Source organism: Belonocnema kinseyi, chromosome 3 (assembly GCF_010883055.1).
Source record: "Belonocnema kinseyi isolate 2016_QV_RU_SX_M_011 chromosome 3, B_treatae_v1, whole genome shotgun sequence".
Taxonomy (NCBI): domain Eukaryota; kingdom Metazoa; phylum Arthropoda; class Insecta; order Hymenoptera; family Cynipidae; genus Belonocnema; species Belonocnema kinseyi.
The window spans coordinates 49,507,170-49,524,856 of NC_046659.1; the positions used below are offsets into that span (position 1 = coordinate 49,507,170).

Here is a 17,687-nt window from a genome sequence, read left to right on the forward strand (position 1 = left end):
ATAGAGATATAAATAGAACCGCCGAAGTGTTCCGACCGGCAATCGTGCACCTTCGAGTTTTCAAATTCAGAAAAGGAGAAATGGGTTGCGCGCGCAACCCAGGCAATTTATATCGTCTCCTACCATATTCACACGGACATAGACGTATCATAGTATTGGACCACGTCTCGTTTCAGATCTGGGATCACTGAGCCGACTCACCGACACGCTACGTTTGAATGGGCCGCTCCCAGATGGGAGAGTGGTGGGGGCCGAAAAATCTCACGTTCTGGAGACACTGGCTACAATCGCCAGTACCATGATCTAATAAATACATGGTCTAGCCACGCGCAAATAAAAAAAACAGCACCAATAAGGACCCACCGCTTAATTTCTCCATCTTGGATAAGTAAGGTGGCAAACATAAGGGATTTGAAAATGTAAGGATATAAATTTCTGGTACTTTTGAGGTGTAGAAATATTTTTATCCCAATAAAACGTATTATAATAATGTTGAAAATCGCTAAAGGAAAATATAGATTAACTATTATTTTAGGTTATGTGTTACATAACCTCTTTCTGCGGACAAAATGTGACATATTTGTGTCAAATAAAATGAAATTGAATTCAAGTGGGAAACATGGGAAATGATTGGTAATTTTATAGGACTGAGGAAAACCGGGAAATGACAGTGAATTTATTTTTTGACCGGGAATTTTACAAAATTTGTAGAATAAAAATTTTCTCCAACTTTGATTTCAACGGTTTCTAAATAATCTCCTAAATTGAGATATTTCTAAATTCTTATATCATTTAGTATAGAATGCTTCATTCGCAAATCTTTCACTTGAAAAATTTTCCATTTTAGACTTTTAATTTTTCAGCCTATATTTTTATTTAAATAATTTTTAAATGCTGTTTAAAAGGTTAAAAAATTAAAAATTAGAAGTTTTTTAAATCGAAGATCTTTTTATATACAGCAGGTGGCCGCCGGACCTGGAAACCGAGAATTTTACGAATTTTCAGAAGAAAAATCGGTCCACGTTCGATTTTAACAGTTTTTAAAATAATTAAAGTGCAGTTTTGAGGATCTAAACAATTAAAAATTAAAAGCATTTGAAGTTGAAAATTTTTGATAACAAACAGTTTTATTTTATCAACTGTAAATATAAATAAACGAATTATTTTGAAAATTGATCTGTATTCTAAGTGTAGAAATCTGAACAATAATTGATTTGACCAAACAATTCTAGATCTGTTCAAAATTTGAGAATTCCCAGATTGTAACTGTTTCAATCCGAGAGTCTTGATAACAATTGAAATCAATATATCATTTATGCCGATAATTTTATTTTTAAATAAAAATTTTCATGATTTAGCAATGATATATTTGTCATTCAGAGTTTCAGGTATTCCTTTATATAATTTTTTTATATTAAACTTAATACATACATTTATTAATTTGTTCAGATACTAAAAAATGTAAAAGTGCGTTTTACTATCTTCAATTTAAAAATAAATCCATAATAATACAGTTATGATTATAGGTTTTTATTGAATTTAAAATATTGTAAGTCTAAATTATTTCATTTTTATCCCATTTAATTTGAAATTTCTTAATGTAGAAAAAGAATAAGTATTTAATATTTAGCAATATTTCACTGTTTATTTAAGACGAGTTAATTGAAACCTAATATTTAAAAGAAAACAATTTGAAACTAAATTTTTTTACATAGAAAGCTTTGTATCTTTAGATTTTCGAAGAACTTTTGATCTTTTAGCGTTACAATTTTAATTGTTCTATTTAAAAAGTGTTTAATTTATAAGAGAAATTTTTTAATTTTTATGCATAAATAAGCATTGAAGACTTATTTCTTGTAAAAAAATTCAGTAATTTTAAGAGATATGAAGAAGTTGTAAAAAGATTCAAAATTAACTTAAAACTTGAAATTATTTCAAGTAATTTAAACGAAGTGTGTTGACATTTTTTTCAGAACTTCTTAAATATATTTTAACATTAATCGGAATTTTCCTACAATTTTTGAAAATTCAGCAAATTAAATAAAATCTTTAAAATCTTCCATGTTCTTCTTTGATCATTTTTTAAATCTCTTCAAATCTTCTTAAATGCAAATTTCAGGAAAATTTCAAACTTGCAGGATTTTCTGAAAGTTAAAAAAATCCAATAATTCATTTTAAAATATATTTAAAAGTTCTAACAAAAAATTGAAAAATGATTTTGAATTTGGAAAAATTTAAACCCACTTCTAGATTTTTCAAGATTTTGGAATAATTTTCATTTCGTCAGTTACTCCCTCTTGCCTTTCCACTTTTTAGATATAATATGAAATCACATTGTATCAGATTAAAAATCTCTCTTGTTCTTAGCAGACTGTTCAAAATTACAATAAATGTTGGCAAACTCCTATAATATTGCATAAATTTACACATACGTTTTATATGTAAATACAGAAGGATGTACAAATTGTACCATATGACAAATTATTGTCTAATTAATGTAAAAATAATAAGTCTTACTTTCAATCCAGATCAAATACAGATCTAACAAACTTTTCTTTAAAATTTACGGACCCGCGTAATTCTATTACAAACCTCTGTCACTTTTACATATATATTTCTGAAATAATTGTCTACCTGAGAATTTTTCATTCACTGGTAAACGGAGATATTTGAACTGAAATTCTCTATCTCAAATATTAGTATATACTTTTAATCCTTCTGATTCAGTAATATTTACAAACTTATATTCTGGTCTGAATATAATTTATTTCCTTACCAATGTTCTAATATATCCATTGAAAGTTCTTTTTGAATTCATTCTTTTAATATTCTCATAATATTTCTTCCTACATACTGATTGTCCTGTAACAGTTCGCCGTATAGTCTTACGCAATGCCAGGTCTAGTACCGCTCGCTTCCATAACATCTCTTTCTAAATCTTTCGAAGAATCAATCGTTTCTAAACCTTCAGATCGTAAGTCTTCATCGATGTCTGATTCACTACCAGATGGTTCTTTTGGTGCAATCATTTAATTTTCTTCTTGCAAAGATTCTTCGTCTGCATCATCCTGTCCATTTTCTAGAGGAATTAGTCCCTCAGGGTGTTTGACTTTTTATTTCTTCAAATCAGCTATTTTTCTTCAAACCTAAGAACTTACTCAATTCAATTCTTCATCAACAATTTCCATCTCGATTTGCAGTACTTTTATTTTAAAATAATTTAAAATTTCTGAAACAAAATATAAAGCAATTCAATTAAAAGTGAACCTTAAAAGGTTTTTTGAGAATAAATAAGTTCCTTTAATTTAGTAAGTAACAAACATAAATTTTTTTCCTAAATAAACTACGATGGTACATATTATACGTTGTCTCTGAATTAGAAAAATTAATGATTACTATATGAGCACAAGAACTTCTAAGCAGGTTTGTTATTTAAGATAGCATTCATGATTGAAGGAGAAATGCAAATTCTCACTATTTCTGCAATATTTATTTATAGAATTGATATAATTCGTAGGTATTATGTTGAATTCTCAAATAACTTTATCTTTAATATAATATTTTGATCTATTTGAAGGAAAGAAACGTATTTTTTTCTGGCTGAAGAACAAGAAATTTTACTGCGTAAAAGCCGCGAAATCAGTTCTTTGAAAACTAAATATTAATTTATCGCATTACCATGAAATAATCCGGTCAATTTTAAACAAATTGTCAAAAAATATTTAGCTCTGTCGATTTATCCAGTAATCTAAAAAGCCTGAGAATTCCGTGAATAAGGAAATTATTAAAGCCTGAAGCAACAATAAAAGAAAGTGAAAAACCCTGTGTTATATCCGGGAATTCAATTAAAAAACCAATACAAACTTATAGGTTTCTTCTGGGTTTACAACATTCCCAATCATTTCCTGATTTTTTGTCAGGTTTCCATAATTATTTTCCACCCTAAATATTTCACTCAAAATCTAATTTAAAATAAAAACTGTGTGCCCTACATATTTTTTTTCACGCCCGCAAATTTAAAAAACTGAACTTCCTATTTTCTATGTCATTAAAATATAAATATTAATTGTTTTTCGTGGCTTACAATCTTTTTGACATTTAAAAAAAGTAATGCGCTTCTGTGCGACACACGAGTAACAGAGGATTCTCTTGTGAGTGTGTCATATTTTAACGCCCTCGCCAATGCAGAACTGACAACACAGCTGTTTGATGCTGGTATGCCAGCAGTTCCGAAGTTTGATTCTAGCTAGTGGAATTGATCGTGGCACGCTTCTGCTGAATTGCTGACATACCAGCATCGAACATGACGCGCTGTCTGTGTTGGACTTCTCCGCTCCTGCATGCGGAGAATCAATGTTGTATCAATAACTCGCACATCGAGCGTTCACCAACCCAATCGCGCAGGGCCCCGACGAATTGACTTACCGTAGCTCTACCTTCGAACCGATAGAAGAAAGGGGGTAGAAACAGGTGTACATTATGAAAATTCCCCGTCTGGGCTAGCTCCACAACCTCCAAACAGTTCGGGTGGCCCTGAACACCAGAAAGATTTGAAGTGGGACTCCGGGGCCGTGTAGGAAGTCGAACGAATCTCTCTAACTTTCTAACGTATATAAATAGAAAAAAAGGATTTTCAACTTCGAAACAGCCCTGGCGTCCCACTCCTAAGCTCGAAAAGAGTCGAGGACATGAACTTTTGGCGGTCTCGCTGATAATAATTTTATGGACTTCGGAGTTTCGGGAGCGCGACATTCACGAGGTGGTGAATGATGACATAGATTTACTTATTGTGACGAGAGTGCACCACTCACGACACAACGAAGAGAAGTGATTGGCGGTTCCCTTAGCGATTGGGCCAACGAACTTCATTGTGTAATATCGATCACAGCGCGTGTGCTTCGCCTTTGCAAGGGCAGCACGAGTTCTATTATGTAGTATTTTTTACTAATTAATTGACAGCTTTTATCTACTAAATATATTTTATATATATTTTAATATATTATATTTAATATATCATATTTTAGTTAATTGAAAAAATGTTACTCAGGTCTTTGGTGAGAAAGATCCAGATGGTTTCTACTGGGGCGAATTTCGCGGAAGGCGAGGATATATACCCAACAATATGGTCCAAGAAATGAAGGATCAGAATCAAGATGGTCAAGTGCAAGGACAACAAGGTAGAAGAGGCCCAGGAACTGGTGATAGATGGGGCGATATCTATGCTAGTATGCCCTCAAGAAGAATGATTGCCCTGTATGATTACGACCCTCAAGAGTTGTCACCCAACGTGGATGCAGAAGTAATTATATATTAAAATTACCCAAATCGGTTCCAAAGGCGTAGATTCCGAAATTATTCACGGAATAGCATTCGATATCATATATCTGCAAAGAGTAAAAGATAAATTTCTGGTTTGAAAGGAATTTCTAATTAGAATTGAATGATCCTTATTTATTTCTAATGCAGATGTAGTCAAATAACGATAACTCTTTGTGAAGAAATAACTTTGGTATCCATATTTTCTCATCTAATTTTTTTACAAGATTCGAAAGTAGCAGTTCTACTACTAAACCTACATTAAAACTAGCTCACTAAATTGACCAAAATCAACTGCAAGTGAATTCAAGTTCAATTTATTTGGACTTTTAAAAATAAATCTTTTTTACCTGGAAACCCTGGCGAAAGTTTTGAATTTGAATTCATTCCGAAATCTGTATTTAAACCAAACTAAAATCATCCGAACCAATCCGAAAAAATGTCTACATTTCATTTGATCCAAATCGGTTAAAAATTAATGCGACTCAATACGGTTCAATCCAAGCGAATCCGACAAAAATTTCAATCCAAATAAATCCGAATCAATTCAAAGCCAGATTGATATATCGTCGTCCTAAAGATGTAGTACGTCATGACCCTTAACGATCCAACTGAGAAGATGAGGTTTAAAGTTGAACCATAATATACTCTGCTCAAACGTTGTCAAATGTCGAAATAAATGTATCTATACAAAATAATGTGTGTTCAAGAGCATATTAGTGCAAATTTCATTACCATTATGAATGCATTTTAGCTGATGTGGAAAATTGGTCTTGCACATGGCGTAATATGAGATTCGAAACATTCATTTTTCTTAAGAATTATAGAAAGCCATGTCCATAAAATATCCATAAATAAACTATTTATAATAAAATTCTTAAGTGAAAAATTTCACAAATTAATAGTTTACGTTATTCTATCGTATTTCGTACCTCTAATTAAATTTTTTATCTGCAAATTATTGACATTCGTGTAATATTCCGATGATAACTTTTATGATTAAACATATTTTTGAAAATTATTATCTCTCAAGTTGAACTGGAGTTATCCATATAAAATATATAACATATAAAATATTGTTTGGATTTAATCATATTTTTACCCGATTTCGATCGAATGAAATTGAGAACTTTTTTCTGATTGATATAGATAGACTCGGATTGATTGGGATAAAAATTATTGGGCCTATTCCGCGGGAGCGCTGCAATCGGTAAAATGTCAATGAAAACTACAATATTCACTTCGGAAATAAATGTAAACTAGTCGAAGTTTTTTATTTTGCATGTGTCTAAATTAGCTTGTTTTTATAGAAATTAAAACTAATTAAAATTAAAAAATGTTATTAGAGATTTTCGGTTTCATATCATCCTGGAAAAAATAATTTTTAATTTTTAATTTATCAATCATTTACAGATAAAGAACTTTTGAAACTTGAAATTGAAATATTCTAGACGTTCAAATTTATCTCAAAAGCAACTCTATTTCACTGTTGCTAACATCGTTTACAAACTTGGTCCTACATATTGTAAAAGAAGATCTAAATCTAATTTCTATTCTTTATACATAAAAAAAAATTATTAATGCAATTTTAATTTAAAGTTTTATTTTAATTTCCGTTTAAAAATAATTGAAACCGTAAATTTTAACTATAATTTCTGATAATTGTTTATCACTCATTCATTTATTTTATTATCTTAAAATACTATATTTGAAATTGTCGGCTCTATTTAATTGTCGACCGTATGCTTCGAGAGCCTCTCTAGTCCTTTTATTATTTCCTGCGTGTTATTCTATCAAATTCAATTTTCTTTTTTTATCCGTCTCAAAAGTTTCGAAGTTTGATTCAAAAACATAAATTTTCGAAGTTGAGGTTGAAACGAATCTCATATAAACACTTTTTAGCGATTTCAGCGTTCCACGGAATTGACAAAAAAGCCAAAAAAATAGCGTACACAGAACTCAATAGATTCCAAACTTGTGTTGATCTAACGTTCTTTCTGGCGAATCTTCATTAGTAGAGCATTCAAGTTTAAAAAATTATACAATTTAAGGCCATGTGAGCGCAAGTTCAAATATTTTTTTACATTTTTTCAAACCCAACTTATGTTCACACGAAACGCTATATCGAGTTGGAAATTAAGGGGGGGGGGAATAAACTTTTGAAAAAGGCGACCCAAGCTACGAAAAAAATGTGTAAACAAAAATTGAGAACCTAAAACACATCTGCACATTTTTTGTTAATCACTTTTTGGTAGGACGCGTAGTTTTAGTTTTAATCGTAAAGAATAACATTACAAATAAAAAATGAAAAATTTGTAGAATAAACGGCAAAAGGTACGAAACAAAATTTAATAGACAAAAGTTTTCCAGTCAAAAAAGAGATACAAATTTGTTATAATTTATTACATTCTCATGAATTACACAGGCCGACAAATTTTAAAGCCAGAGACCAGACCAAACATTTCCGACGGATTTTGATGCGCTAAATCCGAATCCGAGCTCAAAATTGCTCCTGTACGTCAAGTTTTTAAGATATCCTAACCTAAATGTGCAAAAAACGCGTTTTTAGCTGTATTTGAGGTTATGTAACCAAACAAGAAAAATGTCTACCACAAAAGCTAATATCGAATTTGAAAATACTAATCTCGCCTTTCCAAACTACTTAGATTTATTAGGATATCCTTATTTGTCACCAAAATATTGTGATTTGAAATTTTTTATTTTAGCATTTTAACCCATTAACGCTGAGGTGTTCAGATTTATGCAACGCATTTTCTATTGCTGACGGTACGATAATCTTTCTTCAAAATATTATCTCATGGGTTTTCGAGGGTGCCCTTTCTATTGCCGGTGTCAGTGTTTTGTTATAACCCCTAGAAGATCCAATATGGCGGCCACAATTTAGGGCTTTAAAAAAGAACAAAGGATCCCGCACAAAATACCAACAAAAAAGCGTACAGTCGTTTGAAACCAAACTTCGCACATTGATAAAACAAAAGAAGACGGACTGCGCGGAATGCTACTGCGCACTCTGTGTGCATTCTAATGTCACATTCGCTGTATGTGCGCGCCGTTCTACGGCGCAGGAAATTTTCGATCCCTAGCTGGCTCACTGAGCTGGCAACGCTTTTATGACGTGTTATGCGTTGGTGATGAAATTCGTTTTTTTTTACAAATCTTTCCGTGTTCGAGATCACGTTTGAGTGGCTTGCTAATGGTTGGATGCGTAGGTAATAAAATTCTTTTTGTATTTGAAATCTGTCTAGCGGTTACATTTCGTGTCGATCGTGATTTTCGTATATAGTGAGTTGAAGAATTTCCACTTTACTGTTCATTGTAAGAAAAAAAAATTAGTTCAAGAACTCCTTGCGCTAAGAAAGTTAATACGTTTTGTCACGTTTGTCGAAAGCATGAAACGGAGAAATACCGTCGATCAATTAATGATTCATAAAAAACGTCATACTTCAACTGTTATGGGACTTCAATGAAAAATTTGGATAAACCGTGGGTACCAACCTCAATTGTCATGCTTGTAGATGAAATTTGTCAAATTGGGAAGATAAAAGTACCAAGACACAGACTGTTATTCAACCACCTGTTTGGCGTGAGCCCAACAATCATGAAACTGATTGTTACTTTTGCTTATGCAAAAGAGGAGGTTTTTTTAAAAAGTATTTGGAGAAGATCGTTTACCCTGATGTAAAAAGTGTTACACCAGCCAAGATTGGTATTAGAAATCACTCTGAAAACAAAAGTGACCAATCAACTCACGAATCAATGGATACTGACGATCCTAATGCAACTGAAGATTCTTCTTGGGAAGAATCTGATGATGAAAGTCCTAAATTTTTTGACCAAGACGGATTAGACGATTTTATATGTGACCTTGATCTCCAAAAGATAAAGCTGAGCTTTGCGCTTCAAGACTCAAAGAGAGGAAACTATTGTTACCTGGCACTAGAGTAACTGTTTACAGAAATTGGCTTATTTGTGGTGACTTCAAAATGATAAATCTTATAATGGGTTTACAATCAGGAAACATTAAATACCCTTGTTTTCTTTGCCTTTGGGGCAGTTGTCAAGGGATGAACATTGGATAACGGAGAAATGGCCAGACAGATTAGAGTAGACAGTTGGTCAGTATAATGTTGTTTATGAAAGTCTTGTTGATAGAAAGAAAGTATTATTGCCACCACTCCATTTAAAACTAGGGTTAATGAAGCAATTTGTGAAAGTCCTAAACACCGAAGGAAAATGCTTCAATTGTATCAGATCTACATTTCCGCATTTAAGTAATGCCAAAGTTAAGGAAGGTATTTTTGTTGGGCCTGATATAAGAAAACTTATCAAAGATGATGACTTTATCAAAACCATGACATTTATTGAAAAGGATGCATGGTTGAGTTTCAAAAATGCTGAACAGAAATTTTATTTCCCAGCAAATGTTAGAGCATTCAGTGAAGAAATGGACGAACTCTTTCATCAAGACTCTTACCAAAAAGAGCAACATTATCAAGGTCGATGCAATGTAAGAATGATTGTCGACTATTGCTGGTCTTTGAAAGGAAATGATAATGACCCTACTAGTCATAAACGAAATTCTCTTCAACGATCGTTTGACATGAAGCGCGAACGTTTCCCTAAGAAAACAAGCAATTAGTTTCATCTTCATTGGACATACAATCGTAAGTCTTGCCTCAACTGGCTGGGCAATCGTAAGTCTTGCCTTGACTGGCTGAACGATTTAAAGTCTTGCCTTGACTGACTGGGCGATTCGATGTCTTGCCTTGACTTTTGAGCGATACAAAGTCTTGCCTTTATTTTCTGGGAAATTCAAAGTGTTCCCTTCATTGACTGGGCAATCTAAAGTCTTTCCTTGATTGGCTGGGCAATCTAAAGTCTTGCCTTAATTGGCTGGAAAATATTTAGTACTTCCTTGCGTATCTGGACAATCCCAAGTCTTGCCTTAACTGAATGGGCAATCGTAAGTCTTTCCTTGACTGGGTGGATGATTCAAAGTCTTGCCTTGACTGAATGGGCGATTCAAAGTCTTGCCTTGACTGAATGGGCGATACAAAGTCTTGCCTTTATTGGCTGGGCAGTTCAAACTTTTTCCTTGATTAGCTGGAAAATATTAAGTACTTTCTTGCTTAGCTTAAACATTCCCAAGTCCAGCCTTAAGTGGCTGGAAAATATTGATTCTTGCCTTAGTAAGCTGGAAAATCCTAAGTAAATTTACAATATTAAATGAATAATAATAGAAAAATTTGTTGTTTTTTTTTTTAAAGCCCTGACTGTTTTCCATATTCGCTCTTCTAGAAGTTATAACAAAAAACTGAGCCAATCGAAAAGGATCCCCCGAAAACCCCTCAGATAACATTTTCAAGGGACCATGGCATACCATCTCGGCGTTAATGGGTTAATACGCTAAATTGAAAAAATTTCATTTCAAGGTTAGCCCACTTGTAGTGTGGAATTCAATTATTTCACGAAATGTAAACGACTAAATTCGCAGCTCCCAGGGTTAGGTGGGCTAGCCTGCTTATGATTTGGTAGGGGTGATTTCTGCGTTTAGGTGGATTAGCAGGTAGGTGAGTTAACCCACTAGTGGCATGGAACTTCATTATTCCAAGAAAAATATGCGACTAAACTTATTTCCCAGAGTCAGGTAGGTTAGCATGCTTGTGACTTGTTAGGGGTGGTTTCTAACCCTAGGAAACGGCTGCTCTAGAAATGAAAAGATACGGGTTCCATAGTTTTTATTGTTTTATCAATGTGCAAAGTTTGGTTCTAAACGAATGTACGCTTTTTTGTTGGTATTTTATGCGGGATCCTTTGTTATTTTTTAAAGCACTAAATTGTGGCCGCCATATTGGATCTTCTAGGGGTTATAATAAAAAACTGACAGTGGACATAGAAAGGGCACCCTCGAAAACGCCTGACATAATATTTTAAAGAAAAAATATTGTACCGTCGGCAATAGAGAATGCGTTGTATAAATCTGAACACCTCAGCGTTAATGGGTTAAAACGCTGAAATAAAAAATTTCAAATTACAATATTTTGGTGAAAAATAAAGATATCCTAATAAATCCAAGTAGGTTTAAAAGGGGAAGATTAGTACTTTCAAATTCTATATTAGCTTTGTGGTAAATATTTTTCTTATACAGTTACATAACCTCAAAAAAAGTGAAAAACACGTTTTTTGCACATTTAGGTTAGGATATCTTGAAAACCTGACGTACAGGAGCAATTTTGAGTTCGGATTCGGATTCAGCCGAAAATAAATTTTTGGCGATGTCGCTTGTCTACCCGTCCATCTGTCCGCAAACATAATAACTCTAAAAAATGAACGGAGTAAATCAAGCTCTGGCCTACTTTTTTAGGTCTTAAAGGAAAGAACCAATTCATTAACCAGAAATCTTCGACCAGTTGTTCGGGTTTTATCCTTCGAAAATGCTATTCAAAAGTCGAAAATTCCATTTTTACGTCAATAGACGACAGATACGTGAAAACAGAAGAATAGTAAAATTCAAGCTCATCAAAATATACAATTTTTGTTGGAACTATTTTTCGATAGTATAGGTTTTTTAGTTTTCATGCCTCGACAATGAATAAGTCGACAATTCTAATTTTAAGTCAACCGATAAACCTTTGAAAAAGTTTACGAGAAAAGTTGTTGCTTTGAAAAAGGCTTATAATTTTCTCCCTTAACCATTTTTTATTACGACTAGATATTTTGGTTTTATTTTTTAGAAATACTGTGAAAAAATAAAAAATTCAAATTTTGAGATGAACTACACGAAATATGGGAATAAGTCTCAGGAAGTAATCATAGCTTTTTAAAATCCTTATGATATTTTTCATAACTATTTTTCGATAGGACTTGTAGTTTTAATTTTATTTATCGATATTTATCGATATGCAAAAAATAAAAAATTCCACGTTACGGCAATAGATGCGAGATACGTAAAAAGTCTAAGAGAAGACTTGTAACATAACTTCTCAGCATAACAACGCGAGATAGAAAAGAATATCTGAAGAAAGAATTGTAGCATTTTATTATAAGGTAATTCAGCAAATAAATATAAATTTTAAAATGTCAGTCAAAAGTCGAGCGCGTAGCACAATTATCACTATGAGAATATATAAATACAGAGCTTTACGCAATTTTTTCTTTAACTATACATACCTAATTAAATAGAAAATTCAGAATGTGAATCCAAGCATTCTAAATGTAAAGAATCTAACCTTTCTCGAAGCGCAAGATCTCCTATTATCAAGCGCAAAGCGTGAGACCCGACCGGCGCTTGCCGTAGGCGCGTTAAAATTTTCAAGCTTCGTAAACCACGTCGGGTCGGGTAGGGTTAGCAAAAATTATGTCAAGTTTTCTGTTTTCGTCGTGATATTGTTTTTTTTTTCACATCAAACTTAAAATTCCAAAAGCAAAAATTAGATTGCGATTTGCGCCCCACCAACATTTCTGCACGGAAAACTTCTGAAAAGCGCTTACCTCCGATTAATTCAAAACTTCGTATACCTATGTATTTTACCGCGCTGATCACGAATATGATAACGAAAATATCCGCAAATTTTATTTTCAAGGTCAAATCCCAAAAAACTAAAAATGTCATGTTTTTCTGTTTATTTCAGTTAATAACAAAATTTACAAACAAGTGTTAAATAAAAGTTGTAGATCATTCTATAACACATATTTTATGTTGAATAATTTTATACCCTACGTCTGATAGCTTTCGAGAAAATATACGATAAATATGAAAAATAACAGTAATACTGCAAAATTTATAGCAGTTTGACTTAAATTGTAAGAAAAATTATAAAAATTATAACGAAAATATTTTTTTAAGATCTAATCATTTTTACCTGTTTTTGGAATATTTTAAAAAGATTCTTAAGATATTTTTATTGTCAAGGTCGAATGTCATACATTGCAAAATTAGTGACTTTTGAGATTAGGGACGTCCGACTTCATTTGTTCCTCTCAAACCGCGTCAACTTCCTATACATTCACACTAGTTCGAAACATTACTTTATACAAAATATATGAACTTCTGGATTAGTAACATTATAGATTAAATGCTTTTAATATTTTCTCGAACATAACCTCACTTTAAACATTTCATTCCATTTGCCCCATGTGCGTTATTCAAACAAAAGACATTCCAAAGGAATATTTAAAAAATTCAAAAATATTTATAATCGAAATTCATTTATGAATGCAAGTGGGTGTTTGTATGTGTAATAGCTCTAAATTAGAATATTATTTTTTAGCATATAATAGTTTTCTCGGAAATGCAAACTCTTAACAATAAGTTCATGGGAAAAAAACTGTTGAATAATTAAATAAAAAATTAAGGGAGTCATATCTGGGCCAGATCGGGCACCCAGTTTGGATGCCCAGATCTAGGCCCTGTCGGATAGGATGGTTCATTTACGGTCAGGCGTTAGACAGATTACCCTATCGGGGCCACAGTTTCCCGACCGGCGACCCACACAAATTTCTGCACGGCTTACCAGTTTTATCACAATATTTTTCAGATTTTACACTTCAATATATTTTTATACAGATGCAATGAGGAAAAGACGCTGGTTTTTGAAACGTTCTCTGTTAATTAATTAAAATTAATTAAATGGTTAGTGTGGAAGGATTTTTGTCTGAGGCACACTTATCTTAAATGTATATGGATTATAAGTTTTGCCATACATAAAAAGCGCCTTTTATTCTTCTTAGAAACCGTATTGACCCTACATAAAATTATTTTCTCATTGGAATTCTTACTAATTAAATTTAAAAACTCTGCAGCAAGTGGAACTCTCTTTTCAAACCGGAAACGAGATCCTCGTATACGGGGAAATGGACGCTGACGGTTTTTATATGGGCGAATTGAATGGAGTTCGCGGTCTTGTGCCAAGTAACTTCCTTACTGAAGCTTGTAATCAAAGTCCAGGCCCACCTGGTCAAGGAGGCAGAAGACAAGTGCCTCCAGGCCAGGGACAAGGACCTGGAGCCAGAGGACCTCCTCCTCCCCCACGAGAACCACCTCCCCCAGGTCATCGTCGTAATAAAGGTAAACCATCTTTCAATAATTTACTTTCATTACTGTCCTCAACGCCGTATGCCACGGCGTTGCTTTACTTCATTCGCATCGACATCACTTTTTCTAAAAAACACGCCGAACTTTAAATTACTATTTTAATTAAAAATAAGCATATACACACATTTATACATACATATATGTCATTGCGAATGAAGAAAATATATAGTATACGGCAAGCAACACAAGACACGAGACTCGATGTGCCAGACGACATGCAGATGAGTCACAGGAAAACGTAAAAAAACTTGTATATTATGATCACGAATATTTACACTAAATTTACATCACTAAGAAAAAAACTGATTTCCAACATAATATTCAATTTATATTATCGAGTTGTGAGATGATAATGTTTAATATTTGCAATACACTGAGTGGCAATTTATACTATTTTGTAAAAATGGTACAATTTAGGGAATTTAAAAAAATAATATCGAAAAATAAGTTTTTCTAATGGTATAATCATAAATCGAGACATGAGATAGAATTTGAGGACGAGAATTGTGTTGTTGGCATATAGGGACAAGTGCTGGCGTAGGAACACACGACAAAATGCAATAAACACCAAGCTGCTTTCAATGTCTTCTATTAAGTATATACATATATTTGTTCTATCTCTCTCTCTCTGAGCACTTACTGGCTCCATTACTTCTCTACATCTGTCTCTACATTTCTCCATTATATTTATTTATCGAATGATTATACTACGATGATTTTGCTGTATAATAATAATAATGTGTCTACTTTCTCTTTCTCTATATATACCGACATGGTTGGTCTCTGTGTGCCTGAACTGGTCGATGGTCGTCTTGTCACATGGTTGTCGTTCGTGTCGTGTTGTCATGCTGGCCATTTATAATATTTTGTATTAACTTTTTTGATCGTCAAGAATTTAAATCATGCTTGAAATATTACGCGACCTCTTAGAACCAATAAGAATTCTAATATTCTTGTGCACAAGTAGCGTTTACCGTACCTCTTCTATTTTAAAACAATCTAGCTACCAAGGAAGCTGCAAATAGAAAGCACAACTTATGTCAAATTGAATTATCAATAAATTTATAAAACCTGACTATAAAATGAGAAAAGAAATTTAAAAAAAAAGATAAACTTTTTGTAATAATTGAATACGGTTGGCGCAACTGTGTTGCAACGAGAAAATGCGCCATGAATGACAACACGGTTCTGTTCTCTTATCTGTTGCTAGATGCCTGCATTGTGCCTGTGTCTGTCCCTGTCTGTCACTTAGACTCTAGACAACTACAACAACAACCACTAATGAACAACCAACAACATCAACTACAATATCAACAAAACAATCCACCGCATCTAGCGTACCAACAAGCGAATCACCACAGCTACACGACTGTAACCACATCCAATCAACATGGACCCATGGGTGTCCACAATGCCCATCAACCGAGTGCCATGCAAGGCCATCTTCAGCAACAGGTGAGTGCACTCGTCCCAAGATTCTACGGAACGGACTGACAGACAAAATTACTTTATTAATTTATTATTAACAATCACGGTATCTTCGATCTCAATATATGCTGCATTAGGGCCTTCCTTACATTTATTACTTCCTTTACATTTAAGATGTTGGCCTCCAAGAGTAAAAATGAGTGACATTATATGAGAAAAAGATGACTACCGATTTTTAGCTCGATCGGACAAGTAAAATGTGAGGGCAAGAGAGAATGTGGAATCAGAGGGGAAAACTGAATGCCGAAAGATGAATATAGGGAAAGTGTGGAGAAGGAAATGGGGAGAGACGAGGTGTATGAGCAAAGTTTGATAAAAAAAAGGGGTATAGTTAGAATAAAGGTTATAGGACGATGGGTGAAAAGGGAGGAGGGGTATAACAGATTATCGCGTATATAAGTGTAAGCAAGTGAGAGAAAGGGAACGTGGAGGGAGGATAGTGTAGGCAGATCAATATTTTAGGTAAAGAGAGGGGAAAAAGTGGAGAGAATTAAAGATGTGCAAGGAATATAGACATGGATTGAGAAAGAGGAAAGACTAAATATTAACTTACAAATTAAAAGAATTAACACCAACTGTTAGTATCAATGTAAAATCAAATAAAATTTTCTTTTTTAAATATTTAAATATCTTGAAATAGTGCACATCTTCCGTTATCAGATTTTTGACACGAGATAAACGTATATAGATTTCTGCCCGGTCTATTTATGATCCAAGGCGGAAAGCCTTTGACCAAGATCGAGGAATCAAAGGGGCCTGAGCGCCAAATTCCAAATTTTACAGGGCGTTAACAAAACATTCACATTTCGCGATTATTCAATACAAAAATTGAAATTTTATCAAATGCTTTCATGTAGTGACACACATTTGTGCTCTAAAATGCACTTTCTTTATTTAAAACCTATTTGAGTTATGTACCACAGTAGTTCAACCGGGGCCTAAGTCGAGGGGTACTGTGGAATAAAAAGGGACTAACTTAACGAGACGTTAAGAGAATCACAGTGAATATGTAGGAGAAAATAATAATTATCGACCGAAGATATGTTAAAGAGCGGTGACTTAGACACAAGCGTCAGGAGGCTGACTGCCACTATGCGCTTGGCCACGATCGACAAATTTCGTATTATTGTGGATCTGCATACGACCAAAACATGCACTTTGCTCCGCAATGTATTTAGCACGATTTATAAAATAAAAAATAGCAAATGATAATATTCATTTAAAATGCATCACATTAGGATCTAAGGTTAGTATGTCATTATCACATACAGCTGATGGAACAATATACATTTTTGGTAATATGAATTAACTTGAAAGTATATAAGGAATGCATCTGTACAATGTACCCATATTAGAAGGAATGTGTCGAGCTTTACATTTTTTTAGTTTCAAATTAAATCTGAAGTAATTTTAGCAAATCGAAAAAGCATTTTTGTTTCGATGTATCTACGAGGGTAGTTCAATAAGTCCTTAGAATGAAGTATAAAAACAATTTTTTTTGGATAAATTTTTTTTTATTTTTCAACGTAATCTCCTTGGAGCTCTATACACTTGGTCAATCGCTTTTCAAGTTTTTTTAATCCTTTAGAAAAGTCCATTTTCGGAAGTTCCTCAAAATAAGCACTTACAGAGGCAATGACGTCTTCGGTGTCTGGAAATCTCTGTTCACCGAGCCATTTTTTCAAGTTTGGAAATAAGAAAAAGTCACTGGGGGCTAAATCTGGTGAATACGGTGGGTGTTCAACCAATTCGAATTTTAGTTCTTCAA

General features: G+C 33.2%; 1 protein-coding gene across 1 annotated transcript in view; it reads left to right on the forward strand.

Annotated features, from left to right (window-relative positions):
* The window catches only part of LOC117170250 (peripheral-type benzodiazepine receptor-associated protein 1-like), a 212,871-nt gene that overhangs the window by 139,741 nt on the left and 55,443 nt on the right, over positions 1 to 17,687 (forward strand). The window contains exons 13-15 of the mRNA XM_033356885.1: positions 5,048 to 5,299; positions 14,140 to 14,404; positions 15,642 to 15,886. Of these exons, the coding sequence (XP_033212776.1) occupies positions 5,048 to 5,299; positions 14,140 to 14,404; positions 15,642 to 15,886 (762 nt within the window). The remainder of the gene's footprint in view (positions 1 to 5,047; positions 5,300 to 14,139; positions 14,405 to 15,641; positions 15,887 to 17,687) is intronic.